Source organism: Pezoporus flaviventris, unplaced genomic scaffold, assembly GCF_033815535.1.
Source record: "Pezoporus flaviventris isolate CSIRO_AGI_PZ_B2104156 unplaced genomic scaffold, CSIRO_AGI_Pfla_v1 ptg000031l, whole genome shotgun sequence".
In the NCBI taxonomy this organism is placed as follows: domain Eukaryota; kingdom Metazoa; phylum Chordata; class Aves; order Psittaciformes; family Psittacidae; genus Pezoporus; species Pezoporus flaviventris.
Window position 1 is genome coordinate 68,739,697 of NW_026892579.1, and position 27,639 is coordinate 68,767,335.

The following is a 27,639-nucleotide window of genomic DNA, read 5'->3' on the forward strand; positions in this document are numbered from 1 at the left end:
TTCTGGACTTTGATGTAAGGGATGCTCCGAGAGCAGCCCAAGCAAGCCGCCCTTGCTGCACCAGGCTAATATATTACTTCCTTATCTAAAGAAATTAACTGGGTTTTCACAAGCGTGTTCACCTCAGAGCCAGCATCACACTCAGCAGGAGCCCTTTGAGTTTTGAGAATTTGGCTGTGGCCTGGCTTTACAGTAAAAAGCAATGAATATACCCCAGCACTGGTAAACGAAGGTGGTTTTTAGATACATGCACACCTATAGATCTGTTCTATTAACAGCCACAAGGCTTGCAGACAAAATAGCCACGATGGGCATTGCTCGTTTTAAGTAACAAAAAATGATACATTTAGGAAAATCCCCTTACGAGTATACATTAACTCACCAATCACTACAATAGAGCTGACTTGGATAGAAACACCGGGGGAAGGACAACAGCTCTGCGCACACAGCCGGCCCTTTGCACACTTGTTACCTTGTCCTCCCATGCCGGTGAGCCCGGGAGCGTGTTCTGCCTCCTCTGTCTCCCTGGCACCGTTTGGGGTGGCTGACGAGGTGCTGCACGAGGGTTCATGACTGTGAGGAGATGACCTGTCCCCGCTGTCTCCTGGAAGGGCCTCTCTCGACCCGAGCAGAGCCTGCAGCATTAGAAATAAAAACAGCCACAGCACTATTATCCTTGGTCTGCAGCGGTTTCCGACATACATTTAAGCTAATCTGTACTTCACGCTGTAATCTGTTTCCAGGGTGGTTTTGTTAGAGGGTAAATTACCTCCGAGTTAAATCGGCGCTAGCTCAGGAACTGCAATTCTGCTTGAAGTAACACCGACTCTGAATTGTTCCTTTAATCACTAGGCTTTCTGCAGACTCCACTCCTGCCTCCCACAATCAGGGTAAGCAAATGGAAGGGCGCATCAAATATACTACAAGAAATGAGAGGAAATCTCTCCCTTTCAGCACACAGCAATAAGGCAGGTTAACCACAGCATTAGCAACACCTGCAGCTTAAAACAACACCGGGACCAATGAACCCGAGGGCAGAGAGCCCAAGGCACAGCCTCAGCCCGGCCCAGTTCCCATGTCAATCCCTGTTATTCCCACAGGCTGGTACAGTTTGTTCTCTCCTGGCAGTGTACACAGCCCTCTGCAGTGGCACTACTCAGACCTCCATACCTAAGCCTATTACTGACATGAGAAATTCAAGTTGGAAGCCAGTACCTTCACAGGGAGTAGAGCTGGCCATAAACGTGGCCGACTTAAAAGCAGGCTTAAAATAAAGGAAGCACTTCCCAGGTTATATCCTCCACCCGTGTGAAGTGCTGCGTGTGGCTTTACACAGCTCCTGAGAGCAGGGGAAATCACCTTCCTGGCAGCTTAGTTTACACGTACTGACCTGAGAGCACAGAACAGCTTCAAGCCAAAGCATTCTGGACTCATGGGAGACTTTTATTCTCCTGCATCTGCCCCCTCCTCATAAATCCATATTTACTCAGGAGCCAAGAATGGCAACCTTTAGCCAAGATTTTCCTTTCTATTGAACTTGTATATGGGAAGTGTTCTGGTGTGAACAAGGAGCTAAGAGGCAAGGCAATAGAAGGCAGACATAATTTAGTGATGAGAGACAAGGAGGAGCCTTAACCTGCCCGAGGGAGACTGAGCTGAGCTCTTAGGCAGAAGCTCTTCCCTGTGAGGGTGCTGAGGCGCTGGCACAGGGTGCCCAGAGAAGCTGTGGCTGCCCCATCCCTGGCAGTGTTCAAGGCCAGGTTGGACACAGGGGCTTGGAGCAAGCTGCTCCAGTGGAAGGGATCCCTGCCTGTGGCAGGGGCTGGAGCTGGAGGAGCTTTGAGGACCCTTCCCAACCATTCCATGATTCTATTCTATGCAAGCTGCTTGGAAATGAGGTGTTCCAAAGTAGAAGACAGATCCTGGCATTACATTTAATTGACTGGATACACTTAATAGGCAATCTAAATGTTAAATGCATGTGGTCCACAGTAACACGTAGCAGTAAACAGATTATTGCTGCACATATTCACCCATAAAGCTCGTGTTACTGAGCTTTGACTCTGTAAAAGTTTTGACATGCAATTATAAATGGATGTATTTGTTTCCGTCGCCAGCGCAGTGCTACATTCCTCGCTCATCTCTTCTACTTGACTGACTGTTTTAAGGACAGAATACAAATGACTTATCCACATAGAGAAAGAGAAGTTACCCTGCTATAATTGAGGTGTACAAATGACTAAAATAGTCTATCTTCATTATTTGATTCAAATGCTATTAAAACTAGAATATAGCAAAGCAGTTCCAGCTGCTCTGTAATTTCTCATTAAATATTAGAGGGAGAGTATTTTTGACTTTGGGTTTGAAAGAGCTGGTTTATAACCTTCTGCGTTAATGTTTAAAAATACATGAGCAGGCTGCTATTTGTAAAGCTCTCTGCGTATTCAGGCTACCAAACATAACTCTCTTTAAAAGAAATAAATAGTAAAATACATCATGCATGATAAAAAGCTGCTAAGCCCCAGAGAAAGACAGATGATAGAAGCCTCATGATGGATTCACAGCACAGCGAACGTGTGGGCTTGTTTAAATAACTGCTTTGAAGGGTGGAAAACAGGCACCCTCCTGGACACTGTTTTCTTTGTGGGGTGCAGAGCTGTACATATTTGCCTTGAGACAACTGAAGAACCTGCATTCTCTCCTTGACCATCTCCAAGGCTGATCAATGAGCACAGCCTGCTTGTCCTTCCCCTCAAAGCCCCCTCTCTAGATTGCATTAGCAGCACAGGGCCCACCTCGCCGTAGCAGTGCAAATCAGTCTCTGGGTGTCATTGATTCAGGTAGCACTGGGTGCAAGTCCCAACCTGGCCATCCTGTGCCAGCAGGCGTTCGAACATCTCCGACACTTCCTGCGGGAGCTGGACGTGGTGCTTCCTCAGGAAGAGGGCATGCTGGCTCAGGCAGGTCCGCAGCACGTCCGTGTCCCAGCTCTGCTCCGGCCTGAGGAACAAACGCAAGCACTGTCAGTCGGACACCCCTGTACACCAGACTCACACAGGCACCACGGTGGTCAACCTGCAGCAGGAAAAGCCTTTGTGCATTTTGCCCTTAATCCCCACTTTCTCTTTCAAAAACGTTGCAAGTGGAAGACAGAAGTCGGTTGTGACTTCCACAGACGTGGGAGGGTGGGCAGGGACCACCATCACCATCTCTGACCCCAGGCCCGTTCTGAAACTCAGGATCAGGAGACATTAAACCCTTCCTGCAGCCCCCAGTCCCAGCTTGGGCAGGCCTCACTCACTCCATGAGCTGCTCTGCTCACACCTTCTTGTCTTTTCTATATGAATAATCCTTTCATTGTTTTTGAGCAAAAGTGCCCTTTCCTTCAACGCACAAACTACAAACACTGCCATCCTGTCTGCCAAAGATGTTTGTTTCTCCAGTTGCTCCAATGAAGTTTGACAAACAGAAGAGTGAATTCCAATTAACTCCACGAGTGTTTGTCCCCAAGAAACCATTCAGGAGATACAACAAGGTATTAGTGCTCGCAGGCATATCAGCCTCGAAAGGAGAACCAGGTATAGCTAAATAGACCATTCTTCAGCGCTCACAAGTGCCCCGATCCTGCTAACACTTGAGCATTGCTGAGCCTCGAACAGGGAGGAAGGTCTAGACAGAAGCTAAGTAAGAAAGAATGGAAATTGTTTTCATTACTGCATTAAAGAGACCTTAAAAAAAAATAAATCAATTTTCACTTGTCCTTGTGGCAAATGCACAGGAAAGCAAAAGCCCACTTTGAATAACGGAGGTTATTGTTTTTAAAGGCTATATGCATCTTCTGCTTCACAGGAAAATAATCTGCTTCTCAAAATGACATTCCCCATGCTCACGTGCCCGAGCCTCGCGCTAAGATCACGCAAATTACTGGCTGAGAGGTCTCTGAAGTTAATGAGTTTCCCTCCGTGCCGCAGCAGCCTGGGGCGGGGGATGCTGCCGGTGGGGTGAGACGGGGGACCCGGCCCGAGCGCTGCCTGGAGCGGTGAGATTCACCAGCACAGAAGGGAAGGGAAAACAAACACATCTGGTTAAGGTCCTCGTTTGGAGCCGCACAAACATCAGCACTCAGACATCTTCACGTCCCAGTGCGATCGAGGCCTGGCCCCGGGCCCGCTTTCCCTGCCCCAGAGCAGACCTGGGAGGAAAGGAAAGAACATTCATCGCCCTCGCGGGCACGTTTTGTGGCTGAGATACCTGCTTTGCTCTTCACCCTCTGCTCTGCCTTGAGCCCGGAGCGTGTTCTCGGTTAGGAGGCAGCTCTGTAAGGAAGCCCGAAGCTGATGAAGGACGACAGCTTCGCATGCTTCTAGGTCTCCGTCTTCCAGCCTGGTGGCCCCGCTACAAAACGAAGCGGGTATTACAGGCAATGGCTATGTAAAGCCCAGACAGCAGCCTGGCTTTGGGGGCAGAATGTGCAACACCCCTCCTGGCTAACGGGCCAGCCCAGAGGGACAAACATCCGTGCCCACGCTCTCTGCAACAGGGAGGTCAAACCCAGCCCTTAGGAAACACCAGGTTCAATCTCACACCTCTGCTTCTGGCAGGGAGAGAGGAACCTGCACGGGTCCACTTGGTGCAACCACTTAATCCCAGTGTATGGAGCCTGACCTATAGCTTTAAATAAAAGTACAAAGCCATTCCCAATTGCTGGAATGAGGAGCCCGTGCTGCAGAGGGACGGTGAGGGCTCTCTGAGCCCAGGGTTTGGCGATACTCATTGCTCTTTTACCTTGAAGAAATGATTTGTCTGATTATTGCTGCCTACCTCAGTAAATCACACCAGCACGAGTAGCTAAGGGGTACTCTCATTCTTGGAAATCAGTATTTGCTTCACCAAAGGGGCGTGTGGAGCAAGGCTGCAGAAAGTGCTACGTTTGGGAAAGAACATTTGTTGCAGTAATTTGCCTAAGTGCCTCTAAGTGCCATATTTCAGCTCCCTGGTGACAGTGACGCGGCGGGAGGGGAGGGAGGCTTCTTAGCAATGTTTGTTTGCAGGAGCCTGGGTGCTCTTTGCACCGGCCATTTGTCACAGCAGACCTGGCTCGAGCCTCAACAGGCTCCTGCAACGCTGCTGGGTAACGGCCCCTCACCGCCCCAACGCGGGTACAAGTGTGTGCAGCCCACACCAAACCTACCCCAGGCCTCAGGCTGCACGTACAGCAGCGAGCAGGAACGCAGGGAGGGGGTGAGGTGTGAGGAGGCACTGCCTGCCCCCCGGCCCTGCCTGCTCTGGGGGGAAGCAGCATTAACCTGAGCAGCTCCAGCGTCACCATGTGCTTGCCCTGGTACAGCGCCCGGCGCCGGGTGCTCGTCCTCACCACGTCTTCTATCTGCTCCAGTGCACGGGAGAGGGCTGCCAGCATCCCACGGGAGCTGCGGAGGGACAGCAAACAGGGCTTGAAGTGACCTGTGGTGGACAGGTACTTAAATGCATTCCCATCACACCAGCTGGAAAACACACCCTCATTTTAGCTTTTCAAAGCAAAACAACAGCACAAACCACGCTGCTTCTTGAGCTCTGTAAGGAAGGAGGGAAAAAAAGGCAAGCACATGAGCAAATAAAGCATCCAAAAACCAGCCAGGGCCTGAGACACTGCATTGAAATCACCCCCGCGCCGAGTGGCTTAATTCCTTCACCACCATTGCAACAAATCTGGTGACCACCTACAGGTATGGGGACATAGCTGGGACCTCAGAGGGGTTCTGATGAAGCTGCACCTCTATAATGATGCAAATGAGGACTTAAGACGTTGAAACAATGGAGGAGGCTAATCCTTGCACAGAGGTGTAAATGGCTATTCAGGTCCAGGCCGGCTGCCCGCTTTGTTGGGGTCTTTCCAGGCCAGGTCTCCACCAGCAATGCCCCAGCTGGGCCTGGCCTCAAGGAAGATTTGCTTTCTTTCTTCCCCACCATGTGGAAGCTGACATGTTTATACAGCTAACCCTGCCGTACAGCCCTCCAGCGACAAGCTCCCTGCACCAAAACTCGGCTCATTTCAGTCTTGGTAAGCTGTACCCAAAGTTGCGTTTCCCTGTGGGGCAACAGCGAACAATGAAGTGGGGGCTGTGGCGCATTTAGCCGAGTTTCCTAGACATTTAATAAGCAAAACAATGCCAGGGAGATCACATATGCAGTTAAACAGCGCTTTTTCTTTCCCCCGCTCTCACAAGCCCTGTGTTTCAGCGGCCGGCTTGTTTCCCATTGTTTTCCTCCCACTGGGTGGTCCTTCCAGGGTGCCACTCGAGAGGGATACAATAATAAAAAGGGAAGGGGAAGGAAGGGACACCAACATAAAGCAAAACAAAATGTATGACAATCTGCAGCAGGCTACGGATCAGAGGTCAGCAAACAAGAGGTCCTTCTCTTTTACAGGTTGCTTCCTGGAAACAGTCTGATTAAGCTGACAGCTTGAATTATGTGTTACATTTTGTAATGCACAATCCATCTGTGCTAAGTCCTCTTCAATGCAGCTGAAGCAGCACAGGCATAAGCTCTGCCTTTTTCCACCCCCTCAGCACAGGCCTTAAAATAGTCATCATCTTTTCCTGCACTAAGTCTCAGAGACCCTCCTTCCCCAGCACCTCCTGCTCCTCGGGTTTAAGCCCTTAAAGAAAGGGCTGGCTGCTGCAAGGAATGGTGAGAGGAGACCGAGCCTTCCCCCTCCAGCTCAAACCAGCAACAAGCAGCCGAGGGCAGGAGCTATGGGGTGGCTTCATGGAGTGGGAGCAGCTCCGGTGCCTCCATGGGGCTGGCTCAAGCCGGGCAAAGCCCCTGCTCACAGCATGCTCCTGGGCTGAAAAGCGGACAGGAAACACAGAGCCCAGGCTGTGGTGGGGGTCCGAGAAGGCAGGGTGAGTCTGAAGTGCACGTGGTCAGCCTCGGGTCAACGCAGCCACCCAGCAGTGCTCTGAAACACTGCAGTGGGTTGGCAAACACCAGTGTTTTTAATAACTAAGGTGGCAGAACTGCAGCACCCTCCTGTGAGCTGCAACCAAGGCCACACCTCAGGCTAAACACCCTCGCACAGCAGCATCACCTTGATCTGGTTAATAGCTCAATGATGCTATCACAACGACTGTTCCTCTAGCTGGAGAAGGCACTTTGAAACTAGGCTGAACTCGCCCAGAGGTGAAATACGACCTGCAAATACTTACTGGGGGGGAACCCCAAAACTTGATAGAAAAAGAAAGAGAATGGTGCCTCTGCAGTGAAGTAGGAAAGGCATTTTCTCCAAAAATGCAACTTGTGACTCCCTGACAGGAACAATGGCTTTGGTTTGCCTCTTGAGTAAGCTGCAGCCTCTAACCACAAGAGCTCTTTCCAGCTCCATCACCTGCACTGATTTCCAACCATACACCAGAAGTGCACGAATGGCCCCAAAAGAACAGGAGAGGGAACTGTGCCTCACGTGAATGCCCCAGCAGCCGCCCTGCTGCAGTGGGAGAGTTCAAGCTACAGGTATTTCACTTCCAGATGGCAAAAGTGCAGAGGTCTGCATAAGTTCAGCATATTTCTTCAGCCAGCAGAGGAATTTAAGATGAAAACCCACAGGGACTGAAGGGTCACAGCAAGACCTGTGAGATGATTCACTTTGTGAAGCTGTGCTGTGATGAATTCAGACCAAGAAAAGTTGCATCCCCATAGTTGGTGTAATTCATGGAATTGAAATCCTGGTACTAACAACCTGGAAACTTCTCCCCAAGGTTTTCAGCTCCTGAAGCATTCTGCAGGCCTCCAGTGCACACACTGGATTTCATGGGCATCAGGAAGATGGATTTGGAAAGCCCACCTGGTGATGAGCATCAGGGGAAGGCTCTTCCCCTCCAGGAGACCTTCCCTACCTGCCACCTCTGAAAGCTTTCCTGTGGTTTCATTTTCAGGTAAAACGCATCACAATCTGTATCCTTCCTGCAGGAGCAGCTCACGGCAGCGATCCCGCTTCCACGGCCTTGAGAAACAGAGGCGTTCAGCTCGGCATAATGCAGAGCAAACCTCCCCGTTCTGGTTTCAGTCGTGCTCTGGAGATAATGCGAGCAGCAAAACCTTTTGTGTAATGTACCTGGGCCTCGAGAGCATTGCACAGTGCTTCCATCGCCCATGGAGCGCGGGAGGGAACAAAAGGTTAACCTGCCACCGCTCCAGCAGCGACTTCCCTGCGAGCTGCTCTGGTTAACAGGTGGTTACAGCAGAGACACTGGATAAAAGCTATTTAGATGTAAATTAGATGATGTTCCCACAGCAAGCAACAGCCTGATGCAAATGGGACATGATAAAGTTACACAAGTGTATATCGATGGCTGCGAGTTTCTGCTCAACCTATTAAAATACAAGCTAATACTGAAATCAGCACCTAAAGACTCCTGACCAGGAGCACAGGAAAAACAGATGCATTCAGCTGCAACCAACCAAAGAGGAAACAAACCAAAGCCTAACTAGCAACAGACTGCACCTCATTCTTCAGGGGTAAAAACACTGCTTGCTTCTGTACATGGTCTCTCCTCCCCCCACAGCCACCACCTAACCACCCTCTACCTAGCTAACCGCTCCAGCTAGGGCTCTTCTGCACATGAACAGTGCTGGCACAAGGCAGGGAGCCCCAGAGGGAGCAGCACCTGCTGGAAGACAGCACAGTCCTGCAGAAAAGGCTTCATTCAACATTTCTGTTGTGACTGGAGGCAGGAAAATGCTGCTGTTGAGGAGGCAGAAGGGTGTTGAGGAGGCAGAGGACAAGGAAACAGAAGTGGGCTGCTGAAGGAGAGCAGGCACAAAGGCAGCAGCAGTCAGAGGTCATGAAACCGTGTGGTCAGGCGGGAGCAGGATGGCCGGGGTGAAGGGATGTGGACATGAAGCACTGCAGCAGGAGCCGGTGGCAAGCAGACTTTCAGAAGAACTAAGACAGGAGACAGAAGCAGGAGGGATGCTCCTGTAGCAACGCAGCAGGACAAGGTGGGCACCCAGGAAGGGACAGCAGCAGTTGGCATGGGGCTGTTTGCACACAGTGAGGGAGCAAAGCCAGCCCTTCCCCGTGACCTGAGCAAGCCCGGTGGACCAGCCCACAGTGGGTACTGCCCCAGCAGGACAAGGATGTGCTTCCCTGCCCTACAAGGGTGCTGCAAAGCCAAAAGCCCAGCTGTGACTGACACTACAGCCAGTACCCTGGTAGTGAAGTTGTTGGCAACAAACCCCCTCCACTTGGCAGGGTAACAGAGGACAAGCCATGTGTCCACACGGCACTTCCCTCATTCCTTCTCTTGTTCTCAACCTATTTCCAAACAGAATGCTCAAGAAATTTAACCAACTGGTAATTTTAGTTCACACAAAATATACTGGATAGTAAACTAAGCACTATTATAGATAAATATTAAGTACTATTATACATATATATATATATATACACACTGAATCAATAGGTAAGAAGTTTGCCCAGGCATCAGCCTCCAGGGCACAGGCTAACAAGTACCAGCAGAGCGAAAACACACAAGGACATACCTGCCTGGTGCTGAGCTGCCCAAGGGCAGCTCCTCCTGCTCCACGTGAGGGTTTGGTGCATGCACTGGGGAGTCTTCTGCAGTGTGGGCATCCCTGCCCTGCTCCCAGTCTGCCACTGGTGAGGCCAATCCCTGCGGCACGCTCGGCATCACCTCCTCGGTGCTGGCAGGACCTGGCAGCACAGTGCTGATGCCCCAGCTCAGCTCCTTAGGAGTCCACCGGTTACCCAGGCCTGGCTTCGGTCCTGTAAAATTAGTAACAATCATAAGTTATTCCCAAAACGTTAGCAGGACCAAGGAACGCATCGTAGCACAGGGAATAAACTAACATCGCTCCACTGCTTGTTCACCTTTTCCACTCCGCACGTGAGAGCGAGCGAGCATCCCTCTGCTCTCCCTGAACTCCGGCTTTCCCTGCCCGAGCCCCGTGTCCTTTCACGCTCCTCTCGCAAGGGGGAGTCCAGGGAGGCTCCAGCCCTTGGAGTCTGCAGCTCCCGGCCGGTGGGGCACAGCTCACACACCGTCAGCGGTGGGGCAGGCACTGCTCACGCACCGTCAGCGGTGGGAAGAGCAGGACTTCACTAAACTGTCCCTGCAGAACCAGGCACAGAGGCACTGGAAAAGCTTTTCTTAGCGGAAAAAGCACACTTGGAGAGGCTGCTGCCATGGACATCCTTAAACCCTGCAGAAGAAACTCATGCCTGGAGGCGTTCAGACTGCACGTTAACGTTAACTGCCTTCTCTAAAAGGGTATGGGACTGAATCAGGCTTTGAAGACAACACACACACACTACTGATCTTTCTATCGAGGGCCAGAAGTTAATGGCTCAGCTATTGCTGTAACCAATTGGAATCGCTACGGGAATTCCCAGCTTTCCATAAATTCACCATGGGTTTGAATTACCCAGCACTCAAACACCTGCTGATGCTACAGCACCCAGCCGTTCTGCCCATCTCCGTCCTGCAGTGCCACTGGAACCGAATCACTCAAGCTTATGCCAAAGAGTGGCTGGTGCCAGGGTGGGCTCTCAGCCTGGTTCCCGAATTTGTGAGGCAAGTATGGGCAACAGAATTGTCACTCCTGCGCCTGCTGGGAAAGGAGGATGGAGAGGAACAGGGGCGCTTCTGCAGCTCGGAGAGGGAAGAAAGGGGCCATTTTGTTTCATTAACCTGGAGGAAAACAGGGTTTGCTCCTCCCTACAAGTGCTGGCGCTGTGAGCGGTGCCAGGGAGCAGCAGGAGAGGCTGACGAGCCTGGGATGGCACAGCCAAGCATCTTGATGAGCTCCCACTGCTGCAGAGGGGAAGGCCAAGCTCAGGAGAGCTGGAACAAGCCAGTCCCTCCGCACATTCCAACCGGGAGCGCGTTGGCCTGCGTGCTTTGCAGCGGCAGCCCAAGGGGATTAACGTGCTGTTTGACAAAAAGCCTGCTCTGATTCTGAACCCAACTGCACAGGTTCTCTGAGGGCACAGATACGGCATCCCGCAAATTCAATGGGTATTTCTCTCCCAGACACGATGCTGGCCACCTCAGCCTTCCCCACAGGGAGGAACCGGCAGAGCCCAGGCCTGGCGTAAGCTGGACTGGTCTCCTTCAGCGCCAGCAAGGACAGGCTTCCATTACAACAGGGGAGTGCCAAATGCATCAGATGAAAGAACATGAGAGGCAAATAAATTCATCACAGAAAGAAAAAGGAATGGAAAAAAACAAACCTCAAGAAAGAGGATGCCAGAAAGACCCCAAGAACAGAAGAGCATCTGGTGGGGATGCCAGCTTTCCTCTACAAAGAGGCTCACAGTCATTACTGGAGAGCATCATTAGGGTTGCCACCAGTTTCCATTATAAATAGCTCCATTTTAGCAACTGTTAGGGGGCTTGGAAAAGTAGCTTAAATTGAAAATTGCTACGTTAACTGGCAAGGCAGCAGAGAGTATTCCTGCAAGGTCTTAAAAGAGGAATAAACTGTTACTTAGCAAAAAGCCTTGGTCACTGTGACTTCAAAGACAAGCCCAGCAGCTTACTTCAGAGGAACTGACCAAGCCAGTAAAATGGGAGAACACATTTTGCCGAGACAGGGGAAGAAAAAGGAATGAGCAGTTGGAGCACGGCCTTTGAGGGCAGCACACCTCATCCCAGAGCAAGAGCATCTCAGCTGGGAGCATCACTGCCTTTTTCTGGAAAACCCAGCGCAAAGCACAGAACCACCAGCAAGCAGGAGTGAATCCAGCCACAGATGGGAAAATCAACCTGGAACAGAAGGGACATGCTCTTCCAGTGAAACAGGAGCACATTAAACCTCTTAACATGAGGATCAGACTAAGGACAACCGTGGGCACAGCAGTGAGTAAGTCTTGACTTTTTAATAGCGAAAGTGAGTAGGACCAGCCTCCAGTGAGCCCCTGCCTGTCCAGATGAGCAGCCTGGGAGGAAATGGAGTCAAAAGGAAGAAGAAAACAGAGAGAAAGATTGTCACCGCGCTTCAAGCCCAGCACTGGAGAGGCGAAGGACAAACCAGCAGTCGTGGGCACTGCTGTAGTTGGGTGCTGAGCAGAGGCGGACAGGAACGCATCCTGCTCTACCTGGGATGCTTCCCTGTGGCTGTTCCTCCTCAGGGCTACCTGGTTTGCTATCAGAAGCTGAAGAGATGAGCTCCTCAGAGTCTTCCTCACCGGCAGCCACATCCCCAGGTCTCGCTGCTCTCTCCACTGATGCTTCCCTCTCTAAATCAGTACTTCTGCTCTCCAGACCAAGTCCTTCAAGTGATGGCTCAGGCGCTGAGCAGCTCTCTGTGGGCTGAGGGGGGTTCTGCTGGGTGCCCAAACCCCTGCCAGCGGAGATGCCTGATGTGTGGCGGCTCATAAAGCCTGTAGCTGGGTGATGGAGCCGTCTTGGCACGGTTGTCCTGGTGCCGATTCCTGCCCACGGCACCTGAAAAACACAGGCGGGAGATAGCTTAAGGAAACAAACAGGCAGCACACTGCAAATGGACCTTCTAGAGCATGGCACGTTGGTTTCTGAACAGAAACGTGTCACCAAATGCAAGTACTTTCTATAGTGTTATTACTATACAAACACTTGGCACACATTTCTCACACCCTAGTGAGGAAACAACGGCCTGGACCTCAACTGAAGCTCTGTGAGGCAAAACAACCGGCAGCAAAAGCACACTGCACCTCAACCTGACTGTAGGGACTGAAGAACGTGAAGGACTCAATCCACATGGTAACTTGGTTTTGCAAGCAGGCAAACCTTTAAGATCAGGTTCCTGCAAAGGCTCTTCAGACCCCGACCAAAGCAAGAAGCTGCCCACTGAAGCCATGAGAACGTGTTGAAGTGATGACTCAAGAGGAAGAGCTGTGCTCTGTGTATGACTGAGCAGATGCTGGCAGCCTGGGGTTTAGGTACTGCAGCATCCCAAAACCAAGACACGACCATTAGGACCCTGCTGCAGTGACCAGGGCACAGCTGCCCCTCTGGAGCCACCCACAGCAGCAGCTCTGAGCAGCCACCTCCTGCTGCTCTTCTCGTGGTCTTCTGTAAAGGCAATGGGATGAGGAAAGGTCCCCAGAGAGTCTGAGGCATACATCTGCCATCGCTGGCTTGTCTCTATATCCAGCTTTGCTCACAGCATGTCGACAAAGCAGATAAAAACAAGGCAAGAATCACTGCATTGTCTTCCTTCTGCTCTTTCCTGTTAAATCACACCAAAGAGGAAGAACAACTACTCAGCTAACACCACGGAGATGAAATCTCCTTTTCCACGAGGCAACTTTGGCACCAAGCAGAAACATTTTGAATGGCCCTTTCCTCCAAGAACTGTTGAACTTGCATAAAAACAGTTCCAACAGTGAAAGCACTCTGCTTCAGATCCCAGTGGTTTAATACTTGCCTCTTTTCCTTTGTAAACCTACTCAATCAGAACAATTTAGAAGGAGTGGCTGCCGCCAGCACTACTACTAAAAGGTCACCACCAGTTTATGCAAAGCCAAAATTAGCTACCGTAATTCCATTGTTCATACTAAGCAGGGCTTACTGTTCAGCCCCAAATCACAGCAGGAGAATTTACAGTCACCTCCACACCTCTCTCCTCTCTTTCATTGCCTGACCTCTTCCTACCATATAAAGTCAGCTGCCAAGCCCAGCTTAAAGGAAACAAAGGCATCTTGTCTAGTCTGTGACCAAGTTTCATTAAAAAAGCTCAAATTCTACATAACAAGCAGCAGAACAAAAAGCCATGAAGTTATTCTAAGGAGTAAAGGTTTGCTACTCAGATTAAGTTCACAGCTTATTCCACCACCGCCGCTCTCGGGTTCCTCCTAATTACTTTTCAGGTGTTGGATTTGCTGCTTTAAAATGACTCTAGTGAGTACTTGATGGATTTAGCAGCTCCTGGATGTAGCGTTCCAAAACAAATGCAATGCAGACAGGTACAAGTGCTTTGCAGAGCCACAGCAGACACATCTCTAACAAGCTCCTCTTTGATTGCAGAGAAAAATCATCTCTTTACCACCTTTGCTTTCTCAAAGCAGAAGTGTGGCAGATGACGCTGGTTCACGTTCTGCTTTTGCCACCCAAAACAACAGTAGGAGTGTGTAGACTTGCCCAGAATAGTCAACAAAACGACTGAACTTCATGTCACTCGAGCCAGGAATTAAACACAGTCTCTGCACAAAGCACACTCAACGATCCTCTCTTTGGTGGTGGAGAACAGGCTCCCTGCTTCTCCCTCCCATCACAAATACAGTCTTATTTATCATCATCAAAGTGGTTTTGAAGAGAACAAAGGTAAGAAGAAAAGTCCTTTCCATTAGGACTTGCACCGCCACCCTCGGGCATCTATCGGAGCTGCTGGTGCCCCACATCCAACAGTGAGGCTCTGTCGAGGTGCACAAGCCCAAAACGTGCACAAGACCTCAAGGAACTGCTCTGAAGATGAAGACTCCATGGCCCAGAGGTTTCCAAAGCCCACATTACACAGCTCGGCAGCTCAGGAGGACCTCTGCTGCACAGGGCATCTCCTCCAACTTGCAGCCCTGGATTGCTGTCACACTTGGCTTCGGAAGGCCAGTGCTCAAGCCCTCTCCATGGAGAGTCGTGGTTTTCCAGACCAACACTGTTTGGATAGATGAATTCTGAGCATAAAATCTGGGAGTCCTAAAGGCAGCACATCCCATGGCTCATGGAAGGAGCAGATACTCACACTAGTGGTTTCGGGCCACTGGGATACCGACCATCTCTGGAAGGATGCTTCTGTGGCTGCCCTCCTTAGTCTCCAAGGCACATCACTGACCAGGTTATCACACAGTCACTGCCATCCTGACCAGCCTGAAGGCAACCACTGCGGGTAAATTAAAACCAGCTCCAAGCTGTGATGATTTGCATCCTGCGTATACCACCAGTAACTGTGCTGGCAATGACTGACCCATTGCCACAGCACTGAGAACACTTGTGTTCTGGACATCATAAGCAGGTTTTAAGTGGGGGGGAAGGTGGTGGGAAATGGGCACAATTAGTCCAAGAAAAAATGGAGTTAGATCTAAGAGACACAGCCCATAGACAAGGCAGAAGGGTGCACAATTCGGTTGCAGCTACCTCTGTATTTAAGGAGGGCGATCAGAAGGAGAAAGGAGGGGGCAGGGGATGAAAGAGTCCACAATCACATTGTTAATTCAACTAACTAGTGAAATCAAGCAAGTAGCTCAACATAAAGTGACAAATTCGGGTATGCATCAAGTTCTTACACTGCCCCCAACCCACCAACTGTTGTTAAACACCCAAGTTCCATGGCGAGCCTTTGATGTTCCAGTATCTGTGCAAAGTTTTCCATAGGTCAGAAATCACATCTCCTTCACTGACAGCTTTTAATTGAAGAATCCAGCATTCAAGAACAAACTCACCTTTTCACACACGTCTGAATTAAACTCGTGATTCAGAGGCTGCTTCTATAGGTCAAGGTTGCTCGGGTTCATTGCTTTGTATATTGCAGTTTAAAGAAGGCTCTAAATTCAAGGTTTTTAACTTTTTAATCTACAGGGAAAACTTCCTATAAACTCAGATTAATGACTGCTAATGCACTGAAGAAAGGAAACCAAAAACCTGCCTCCTACTATAAAAACAAAATAGTGTGGCCTCTGTTTCTTTTCTGATAAGAGTCTTAAATACCAAACATTTAACTGCATAATAACATTTACTGGCAGCCAGGCAGCCTGCTTAGCAGATACATAAAGCAGGTAAAAGGAGAAAAAGTTAATTTCTTGGCTGAATGATTCCATCGGTAGCTATAGGGCAAACTAGAAAGTCTTTTAGTAAAGTAGCAGTTGATTCTTCTATCAATCTGCAGCACACATACTCTTCCAAGGAATGCATTAAATATGAAAATCATATCCCGTTATCATCTGTTCCCAGCTTTCAGCCCAGTAAGCTTTTCTTAATGAATGCTGTAGCCTAAGGGACAAGCATGCTGTTGGCTTTGCTGAATAATGGAGTGATGCTGCCGCTTTTGCTTATTCCAATATCGACTGGCTGAGGGGGTTTCACACATAGTCACAAGTGACTACTCTTGCCAGCATGCTCCAAGTTATTACAAGATGTTTTTAGACATTTCATCTAAAAGAGCTTTACTGCTTTTAGTGAAGAAAACAGCTATGGTCTTGAACTGTATCATTTATATGGAGATAGGAGGAGGGATTAGAAGCCTGCATTACCGCAGATATATAGCGGAATACATTTAAGTATTCCTTGTCAGTCTTTTTGTCTGTTCCTCAGATAGGCAATCTCCTTCTGCTGCTTCTGAGGAAAGGTCAAAACGCACAAAATTAGAAAGACGCCCTGCGAATCGACTGCTGCATTTTTAACCATCATTCATTAAGAACATTCCCTCCTCGGTCAAGACCGTTTTCACGCTGTTTGGCACAAAACCCCACACGAAGATGGATACAAGCACTTAGAGCTCCCCCCTAATTCCAGTTCTCTGGTTGAACTAATTTGCACTTTTTGCCCAGGTTCTTCTGCTTCACCCGGGCGCTAAACAATGCTCCACACTGCACACGCTGCAGCACAACTGCCCAGCACAGCCGTGCCTGCTCCTCGCGCAGCAGCACATCAGTGTCACAGAACACATTACCCCCTCCTTCCCATTACCTGCTCCATGCAGTCCCATTCCTCATCACCTCCTGCTGCCAAGTCAGCCCCTCCAAGCGCTAACACGCGTTTGATTTCTCTTCTGTACGATGCCTAAACGTGAACAAATGCATTACATAAAATTGAAGGCCAAACCCAAAAACCCCAAAGCATCACAAATCAAAATGTTACTTTGCAAGCTGTGTCTCTAAATGCCGTGCCCCGGCAGCAGTTTTCACTTGGGCTATGTGTAAGAAGCCAGAAACCCCATTTTCCCCTCCTCTTCCTGCTCCCCAGCACAACTGATGCTGCCTGTACACAATCTTCTGCAGGTTTTTAACACACATTTATTCATCCACGTAATTTAGAATCCTACAAAATAGGAATAACTTGTTGACTCCAATTTATTTCATCCCAACAAGCATGTGCAATGCCAGATGATTCCTGCTGTATCCAGACAACGACTCTGCTGCCTCGGGATGAAGGGAACTTTAGAATTTGGTTTTGGTTTACATGCATCAGCTTACAACTCACTGACAGAAAAATACATGGCAGATGTTAGAGAGCAACCCAGCAGGAAAGGCAACTTGCTGTGGTGTTGCACAACCAACCACACACACCGTCCCCACCTCCACTCCACTGTTTAATTGACCAGACGTAACGTGCTCATTGTGGGACTACTGCTTAAAAGCCAAGCACAGGCAGCACCTATAATTAATCCTGTTTGTTAATAATCGTAAACCCCAATAACAAGTTACATCGGCCCTGAATAAAAGCACTTCAGGACCTACTCTGCACCAGGTAATATGCATGAAAATATGGCTTGGAAACAATTAACTTCACCAGCCCTGCTCTCCACTCCAGTGGCGCATTCAGTGACTCCGCTATTGCCCAGGTAACAGAAACTGCTCAGAAAGCTGTAAACATGAGTTGAGGAAACAGAACCTAACCACATCCTAAAGATGCTCAGAACAAACTCCCATGTAACTGCAGGACTGTCCCTGAAAGCTGACGTGGATTTACTTGTACTCGACACAAGTGACACAAACACGGGGGGAAAAGTGAGTATTTCAGAAACAACAGAAGTTCTGTCAGCTACAGCCACATAATGAAACATGCACAGTCATGAAAGCACTCCTAAAGGGCATTCTCCCTCAAGGAAAAGAGAAAAACAGTGATCATGTCCTCCTGTGTACTTCCAGAATGGATTCAACCATTACAGGCTCCATAATTCCCATGCAATCCATGACAAGCGGCTCTTCAGAACCATGACACAGAGGCTACGTAACCTGGGCTTTGTGAACAGCTCAGAACGAGGAGTCTAACCTGGCAAAACTAAAATGGATGGCACAGGAACATCAAAATGGAAGCAGTGAATGGAACCCTGCACCCAGATCAACCCGTGGCACAACCACGGCTCAGCCGGTACATTACAACCTATCACTACTCAAACTGGGGTGTGGTAGGGCTGCTTGGGAAAAAGATCATCCATAAAAGGAGGAGTAAACCTGCATCAGAGCACCCCTGTCCTGCTTGGCTTTGAGGGAAAAGAGAAAAGAAAAGGGGGGAAACCACACAGCCCTCCAGGAACTGCCTCTCATCAACCGGTAACCAAGGAAAAGGGGCTCTGTGAGCATCACCAGATCCACCAGGCATTGCTGGGCTCTAGCTGTGCCAGGCACTTGTTAACGTGGGTGTACAGCCATGGGGTACCCACCAGGCCACTGGTTTGTCAGCGTGGGAAGGAACTGCTGCCCCCAGAGATCTGCTTCTTTCCTCACTTCCAAAGGCAGGGGATGAGCCAACAACCCTCACTGAAGCCAAGGGCAGCACCTCCCACGTGGCAGCTGGCCCTGCAAACCTACCAGCATTTATGAGGGAGCCTTAGTCAACAGCTAACATCAACCCCAAAAAGTTTGGGGTGGGTTTGTTTGTTTTAGCCACAGTACAAATTGTATGAGGCTTGTTGTCACATTATAGTGATGTGACAAGCAGCTTCTGAGGATTCAAAAGGGACCACATGCTGCACTAACACCCTTAGTTAAAAGCACTGATGATTTTTAGAGAGGAACAAGGCTCACACCTCAGGTTGTACATTTAGCTACTGAAAAAATGGAACTTTTCTAATGTAAGAACTGCACACAAAGGGTTTCTTGCCCTTTACAGTGATGCAGTTAGTGAAAGCCAAACCAGAGCACAGGAAAAAACACACCACATAAAATAAAGCACTTTGTTGCTTCTACATCCCTAGTCAGACTAAGCTCCAATAACACTTCCTGGTGTGCTGTTTCCAGAGCATATTAAGATAAAAACTTCAAAAACTACTATAAAGTAAGGTTTGCTCATTTGATTTCTAACTTCTACATCACTTCACACTTTTTCCCCTTCCGATCCCCCTGGTTTTACACTGCAGCCCAATTCTTTCCTCCTCTTCAACACATCCTTCTACAAGATCACAGTCTACGTTTTACCGTTTCGGATCAAGCTGTGCCTGTCCCGGAAGAGAAGAGAGGGAGGAGAACGGCTCACCCTGAGCACACTGCTCCCCTCCCAATTCAAACAGCATCCCAGAGAAACAAACCCAATCCCAGCAGAGCTCTAGAGAGCCACACAAAGTAGGGGCTGTGTCAGTACCACATCACAGGGGCCTAAAATCCCGCAGCCGATTTGTTTCCTTCCCTCCTCTCTTCTGGCAAGTTAGAACAGGGGAATGGCCAAGGGACAGACATAGCCCCTGCTGAACCCTCCTGAAGGTGCTGCTGTTCCTTGCCAGCAGGTGTAGTAAGCACATTTCCCTCCCAAATCTTGCCCCCCAAAAAACTCCAAGTATCAGTGGCATCAGTGATAAGCAGGGCCAGGACTGACTATGGGTACTCAGGGTGTTCACACCAGCTACATTAGAAATATGTCCTGAAACAACTGCCACAACATGTATTTGATATTTGTGAGTAATAAAAGCTTTACTACAGTTAAACTTACAGCTTTATAACAAAGCCTTTATGAAACTATTACAACTCAAGTCTTTTTGTCCTAACCTAGACAACCCTGATTTATTATCGCTAAGGCTCCAAACACGTTTCCACATCTTTCTGATCTCTGTTCTCCCTTGCTTCCAAAGAGGCTCACTTAGAAGACTGCACAGAGCTCTGTGAAGCATTGCTGACGACCTCTGCAGTTACAGCAGGCTCTGCAGCAGCACATATCAGCAGTTTGGGCTCATTTCAATTCCACAACATTACCCCTTTAAGCACTCCAGAACAAACAATGAGGTATCACTAACATCTGCAGCCTCGATGTGTATAATGCTCAGACAAAACCTATTTAGCCACCCTGTAACAGCAGTAAACACTAGCACATTAGGTCTTATAGAAAGTTACTTCCATCTTCTGAGTCATCTCCAAGCTTGAAGCTTTCATTTGAGCCTCAAACTGGTCAAACTCCTCCAGCAGGGTCTGGTTCCGCAGACGAGCTCTTTCCTGGCGCTCCTGTACTTCTTTCAAGTAGTTTTTCAGCTTCATGTATTTTAGTTTCATTCTACAGAGGAAAAATAAACTGTACTTGAGCATGAAAATAACCCAAAGACAGCTATTACAGCCCCTTTTCCCCAGACACACATGAACTAACTCTTCTGTGGGAGCTGCCCCCCATAAAACAACAGACAATTTTCTCACAACCATCCAAAGCCTCATACAACTGACAGGATGCCTGCTACGTAACTTCAGCTTTGGACAGGGGGCCTGGTGTTCAAACAGGTAAAGTATATTCATTAACTCTTGCAAATTTGTTCTAAATGGACTACGGTTCAGTCACTTATTTCATGAAATCCAAATGAAAGCTGCATTTAGAAGAATGTGCTCTGGAAGCCCAACTGTAACATCAGGGCTAAGTCTACACAACTGCTTCAAGCTGATCTAAATCCCACCAAAGGGATCTCTCACTCCCAGCTTTTCTTTTCTGTGCCAATGCTATCTGCCATGCGGCCAGGTCAGGCCAGGAGTCATCCAGCTGAAAATCCACCTAAACCAGCTCTCATCCACCCAAAACACACATCCACTTCCAGCCAGATCTACTTCCTTACCTGCTTACAGGCCAGCCACACAAGGGGCCTGGCCAGTACTGCACCTAGCCCTCAGTCCCTCGAGCCAAGATGGAAAGGTTGCCTCAAGAACTTTACAAAACCCATTTGAGGAGAGGAATGGAACAGTGGCTGAGGCACTTTCCAGCCCTCTTTTGTTGCTGTGCGTTTTGGTTTGTGGTTTATATCCCTTTGGTTTATAGTTTAGGATTTGGTGGGGTTTGGTACAGACTGTATATACAGTTTACATTAACAGATAATGCAGAAAATCCAAGGAGCAGGAGCAGACCCTAGAATATCTGCTAGGATTTCCTGAGGCTTTCAGACCATAGGATCCCAGGACTCTGTAGCACAAACTATGCTACAGTGATTCTATAGAAGTTGCACAAAACCAATTTCTTGTTGGTTACTACCAACATAATAATATTTTAGCATTAACAGAATAAGGCAGTTCTGTTATTGCTGAAGTTATTTCATTAATAACTTAGAGACAAGAACCTTACATTATACTTAACATATGAATTTAAGCTGGTTATAAAACAACCCTTCAAAATTACATTCTGAAAGCATTCCACAATACCCAAGTTTTTCTAAGTAAAATAACCTATAAGAAGCTTTTGAATAGGCTTACAGGCATGCATCCGACCTCCTGTATTCTATCAGGTTTCTTTGTAATTCCATTCTTTTGGCTTCACTGGAAGAAAACAAACAACATACAGTAAGAGAAAACTGTTTCACAACTTACATTTGACAAAAGCAGGAAACAAAGCATTGTACAGAGCACAACACCTCCCAGAACACGGCACGGGAAGGCATCAGCATGTTAAAATAGGGTTCTGAGAAGTCCCAACTCTTTCCCAGCTTACAGACCCAATGTGCTACCCAAGTGCTCTATCTAACAGTTTGCACTTAAAATCAAGCACCCGTTTCATATCTGTGCATTAAAGCCAAGTACATCTACTAGCACAACCTGCCAGAACCCACAGGAGGGGAACAGGCAGAAGTAACCACCCCAGGTATCTACGGTTGAGAAAATGCCATGTGCCATCTGAATCTGCCCAAAGCAACACAAGGCCCGTGGGGATGATCAGGCTGCTGGAGGACAAACTCCATAGGCTTCCATAGCCAATCTATTCCAAAGAGCATCTATTGTGAGGAGGAGGAGTAAAGCTGAGACTAGTCAGTAATTACAAACTGCACCTGAAGATGAGCAACTATGCCATGAGTGGTTTATGGGTTTTACTTTAATGTGGTTTTAATTTCAAGTTTCTACATTAAAACAATCAATTGTTAAGACAGAAGCTTCCAGAAGATTCACATCACAAACCCTGCAGCAACCAAAGCAGTGCCCCAAGCTGCTAATTGAAACATAAGATCAAATTCTTATTAGCCTAAGGACCTGCACACTGAGGCACACACAGCCACCTCCTCCTGGCTGCCCGGCACAGAGGGAAGCAGGAGAAGAGACCCTTTCTGCTGCTTACTCCGAGATCAAGGCATCCATTTTAGCCATCTGATCCTGCCACTGGCTGAAACAAGATTAGGGTTTCGTGTCATGTATGCAATTTAAAAGCCACGCTTCATCTGGGATCTCATCCTTTCAATTTCCTTTTACATGACAGACAGCCAAGTAAAAGCAGATTTCAAGATCTTGTTTTTACACTTCTAGAAGTAATTTTCCTGACTCTGAAGAACACCGATATCCTGATGGGTACAAAAGCCCATGGACATGAACAGCCATTGGCTCCAGTCCTGTTTCTCATTCTCCGATACCGGGGTAGCACATCCCATCCTTCAGCTCCTGAAAGTTTCCTTTCTGCCAGCGTGGGCTTTCAGCATCCCATTCACTAGGCTGTTACAGCTATTTAGACAGCGCATGAACATACAAGCAAGGTCTCCTCAAGGCAAAGCAATACAAAACCAGCACCAGATAAAAGCCTCTCAGCATCACCGGTACGGATGCCTGGGATGGTGAGTGCACAGCTCGTGCTGTTCTGCAGCACAGCTCTGCCCCAGCACTGCAGCAGAGCAACCAAGACTTGGCTTGTGGATCTGCCTGCCCAGGTCCTGGCAAGGTTCTGTGTGTCAGGGACTGAAGAGAAGCCTGAAGCAGAACAGGGATTGCTCCAGTCACTCTGCTGCACCGCCTCCTTTTTTACATGAGGAATCCCCAAAGCTCCCTGCCCCACTATGTCAGCTCTTCACACACTTGCACTAAAACCCCACAAACAGTTGCTCATCAACCTTTTTCCTCAGATGAACACAAATAACATACCTCCAAAGGTTTTAAGGATCCAGGTGGCTCGTTTTCAAACAGCCCCGAATCTCCAGTCTACAGAGAAAGAGCATTAGGTTGGGATTTGGGAGCAAAATTCACCTCCCTGCTCAGCCACAAGCTCTCTCTAATCTCTGGCATTCCACCAGGCATCCATCTGCAGCAATATTTGATCCCTCACCTCCCATTTACACCAGCAGAGTGAAGATGCCTCGGTATTTTCCAAGACACCAGGCCTTCGTCTCTTTGTGCTTCAGTCCTGCATCCATAATGCAGGAATAACGGTACTCCTGTCATGACACCCTGTTGAGATAAGTGCACAGAAAATTGTGCAGCACTTGGGCACAATGCAATCCTCCCACAGCAGTAAGAAACACTCTCTTCATGGTTGTTTTTCTCCACCAATCTGACATTAAATCAACTGTTGAGCACCGAGCTGCATCCACCAGAGCCTGCTCAAGACACTGGGCCCCTGGGTTAGAAGGGGCCCGTTTAACACCTTCATCTACATAGAACTGACCCCAGCAGGTATGTCTGAAGCTAATAATCCTCCCTGGTTTACATCCTCCGTCCAGGACATCTCAGTATTTGTACAGTTTACAGCAAATCACCCTTAGCCTGAAGCATCTGGCCTCCCTGTCTGAAAAGCAAAGCTGATTGCAAAGTTAGTCACAGTGTTAAGTACAGCACTTAGTTACCTAATTCATTTACTCCATTACTCACACACTCAAACCCTGCCTTTCTCACCAGCAATCACCAAAGATTAAGTGCTGAGTAATCACAACATGGTCAGGGCTGTATAAAACACAGGGTAAACTGTCCACCCCATTTCCTTTATTATCTTTGACACCTCAAACCTAATCCGTTATCATTCGGCACACAAGAGACACCCCTGACCTGCACAGAGACCTATGCACGCAGTAGCTTTATATTTAGATTGGATAAAGGACCAGTATTAAGAAATAAAACTGACCAATGGAGTCCAATATGTGCAAAACCCCCATAGGTGTACCTTAAATCACAAGCTTCAAGGCAGCCCGTGCTGACTATCAGAAGCATGCATCAGGTAGCTAATTTCTCAAGCACTTCAGAACTAAGATACTTAGCTCTTAAGAACTAAGAAGAAGAGATTTTAAGAAGAGACATATGAGAAGAGGTGGAAAAGCAATCCTCATGAGGACTCCCTTCAAGTTCACCAACAGCCAAGCAGCAGCTTCCCCACCACATTCGACCTCTTGCTCAAGCACAGCTGTGAACAGGAGCAGGATGCAGCCCAGGGTGGAACAGCTACTGAGTACTTCAGGTCTTGGAACAGCAGACTTGGAGTCAGATCAGTGCAGAATGCCGAAGCTGAAGCACCGCAGTGATTTACTAAGGATTTCCTATTCCACACTTTAAAAACTTGTTTAGATAAAAGATCACTTCTGGAGAGGCAACTGCCTCTGCAGCACCATCCCAGAGGTGACAGCAGCACGCAGCTGGTGTCTGGCATCAGAAGGACTCCTGTTTGTCAGCACCACCAAGTACAAATAACTCCCAAACCTTTCGGTGCAACGGAACTGGGCAGAGGAGCTGATATCTGAAGCGTGCTACGTGCCCAGAGGTTTCAGAGGAGCTGAAGAGGGACAGCCCATTTGTGCAGCACCAGCTCAGCCCTAGCTCAGACAACGGAGAAGCTACGAAAGAGGTGACCAAACGTCACACAGACCAAGCTCTCGGGAGCACAAGACACCTCTCCTCCTAACATGAGTGATATGTGCACACAAAGACAGAGCTTAAAGCAGCTCCTGATCTAGAACATGCAGATTTTAACCTCCCCTCTCCATTTTCTAATGCCACAATTTAGGCAGTGTCTTCCCTACCAAGGGACACAGCTTTCCATGCAATTCCTAGACAATAAAGGCTGTTCAGCCTGGAAAAGAAAAGCTGCGTGGAGACCCGATAGCAGCTTCCAGTATGTGAAGGGGGCCTATAGGGATGCTGGGGAGGGACTCTTCATTAGGGACTGTAGTGACAGGAGAAGGGGTAACGGGTTAAAACTGAAACAGGGGAAGTTTAGATTGGATATAAGAAGGAAATTCTTTCCTGTGAGGGTGCTGAGGCACTGGAATGGGTTGGCCAGGGAGGTTGTGAATGCTCCATCCCTGGCAGTGTTCAAGGCCAGGTTGGATGAAGCCTTGGGTGAGATGGTTTAGTATGAGGTGTCCCTGCCCATGGTAGGGGGGTTGGAACTGCGTGATCTTAAGGTCCTTTCCAGCCCTAACTATTCTATGATTCTATAACAAAACACACTTTGGATAGCCTTACTCTGTCTTTTAAACAGCAAGTTACGCCAGTTTGCCTGTGGTGTTCCAGACCAGAACAGGGTACCAGTGAAGATACACATAGCAGCTTGGCAGAAGCACTCATCTACCCACATGGTTCCCTTCTTGTGGCCACAGCATTGTTATTTCTGCTAACACTGCACACCTGAGACCCAGAAACCAAAGTGTTCTGTCCTGGACAGAAAATAGGCACTGCTTAAACAACCAGCTCCCTGTCAGCAGCGATCCTGAGAGGCTTCCTTGGGCAGGCACAAAGTGCTGACTGACCCCAACTACTGCGGTTAATACAGCGAGTAACAGGCCAGGAGCATCACTAATGGTGTGCAGCTCCTGAGGAGCCACTGGTGACTGAGATCCCCCAGGCCACGGCCCCTGTGCACCCACTGGCTTCTTCCCTGAAGCCACATCCCCCAAAGCACCTGTAAATGGAAACACCCAAAATAACAGCTATTAAGGATTGAAACGTCACCGATAAGGGAGGCATCTGTGCACGTCCATTCACCTGGCCTGCACTGAGACACCAGCACTGACGGTCTTTGCCTGTTGGTTAAAGTAACAAGTGACAAAGTGACTATTGCCAGGAGTGCTCCGGGAGCACACCAGCCTGGCAGTGAGAGCTCTGCACCACCACATTCATGGCCCCACAGAACCAGCCAGGTCGGAAAAACCCTTTAAGCTCAGTCCAACTGCCCCCTAGCACTGCCAAGGCCACCACTAACCCATGGCACTGAGGCCTTGTCTCCACGGGGTGTGAACCCTTGCACGGACGGTGACTGCAGCCCTGCCCTGGGCAGCCTGTTCCAATGCCTGAGCACCCTCTGGGGCAGGAATTGTTCCTCAGCTCCATCTAAACCTGACCCCAGCACCCCAGCGCAGCACTGTGCCCCCGGAGCAGCAGAGAACACAGCGGTCAGGCGCTGCGGGTGCCCTGGCTGCCCCTGCTCCCAACACCAACCAGCGCAGGGACCGTGCTGAAGCAGCAGAGCACAGACGGGCCCTGCCCGCGTCACCGCGGGGGACCAGGGGCAGCCCCGCCCGGTAACACCCCCGAGACCCGAGCACCCCGTTCCCCTCCTCCCGCAGGATCAGCGGTACCCGGACCCCCGGGAGGGCCCGGACAGCAGCGCGTCCCCTCGGGACGGGCAGAGGGAGCTGGGGGAGCCCGCGGGGCCGCGCGCCCCTCACGGCCCTTCCCCGGAGCGGCGGGCGAGGCCCAGCGGGGGCCCTGGAGGGCGGAGCGCAACGCAAGGGCCGCTCGGTGCCTCACCTGCGGAAGAGGCGCTGCACGGGGGAGCCGAGCTCCGGGCTGCAGGGGGAGCCGGGCAGGGGGGAGCCGGGCCCCGGGCTGCGGGAGCCGCCGCCATAAAGGACGCCGGTGCCGCTCATGCCGCGCTGTTGACGGCGGTGCCCGAGGCCCCGCTCCCGCCGTGCACCGCTGCCGGCCCGCCCCGGAAGCCCCGCCCCGCCCCGCGTTGCCATGGGCACCGGGCCGCTCCCGCCGCGGCCTGCCCCGGGCTCCCACCGGAGCATCCCAAGCCCGCGGTGTGGGCCGGGCGCTGCCGTCCGCGGAGCCGGTAAACCCGCGTTCTTCCTGCAGCTGGGGGGCGATGGCTTTAAACGCGTTCATTTCGGTGTCGCGGCCGGTGGAACGGCTGCGGGGCCCTGCGGGCGGCTGGTGCTGGGAGCAGAGCCCAGGTGGGCCGATGGGTGATCCCCGTGCCGGGGAAAGGGAAACGGGGCCTTTGAGAGGCGCTGGGACATCAGTGCCCGTGATAACGGGGAGCTGCGGCAGTTACAGCGACAGGGACCCCCGTTAGCCGCTGCTTTTGGTGCAGAGGGCTGACCGATGTACAGGGGCGTGTGCAAGGGGGGATAAGGGAATTCTGCCTCTTCAACAGAAAGCACTGTTTGCAAATACCTGTCAAGCATGCCATGCAGTACCAGGACTATAGGCTATTGATAAGGGGGAGAAACAGACTGGTAAGGGGGAGAAACAGACTGATAAGGGGGAGAAACAGACTGGTAAGGGGGAGGAAGAGTTACTTAGTTCCAGTGAAGACCAGCTTTGTGGTCTGGACTTTGACCAGACTCCTAAAGAGCACGCATGAGGGCTAGAGGTGAAAAGATCAGGCTCGAGGAAGACTCATTTACTTCATCGTGAGCCCCTCGCCCATGACCAGGGGGAGCGCTGCGCAGGCACAAAGGACCTTCTAGCTCATTATACTACGAAGCAGGGATAGAACATGAATATGTATAGGCTTATTGTGCAACCTCATGAATATATGTGACTTTAGAGAATAA

The 27,639-nt window shown here is 49.6% G+C and overlaps 1 protein-coding gene across 2 annotated transcripts in view; it reads right to left on the minus strand.

Annotated features, from left to right (window-relative positions):
- The window catches only part of KIZ (kizuna centrosomal protein), a 45,519-nt gene extending 18,778 nt beyond the window's left edge, over positions 1-26,741 (minus strand). For both annotated transcript variants that reach the window (XM_061461756.1, XM_061461757.1), the window contains exons 1-10: positions 26,606-26,741; positions 21,371-21,433; positions 20,042-20,198; positions 16,686-16,778; positions 12,164-12,473; positions 9,547-9,790; positions 5,307-5,429; positions 4,252-4,395; positions 2,865-3,000; positions 473-635 (exon numbers count right to left, since the gene is read on the minus strand). In XM_061461756.1, the coding sequence (XP_061317740.1) occupies positions 473-635; positions 2,865-3,000; positions 4,252-4,395; positions 5,307-5,429; positions 9,547-9,790; positions 12,164-12,473; positions 16,686-16,778; positions 20,042-20,198; positions 21,371-21,433; positions 26,606-26,724 (1,552 nt within the window). In that variant the 5' untranslated portion in view covers positions 26,725-26,741. The remainder of the gene's footprint in view (positions 1-472; positions 636-2,864; positions 3,001-4,251; positions 4,396-5,306; positions 5,430-9,546; positions 9,791-12,163; positions 12,474-16,685; positions 16,779-20,041; positions 20,199-21,370; positions 21,434-26,605) is intronic.
- Between the last annotated feature and the right edge of the window lie 898 nt (positions 26,742-27,639).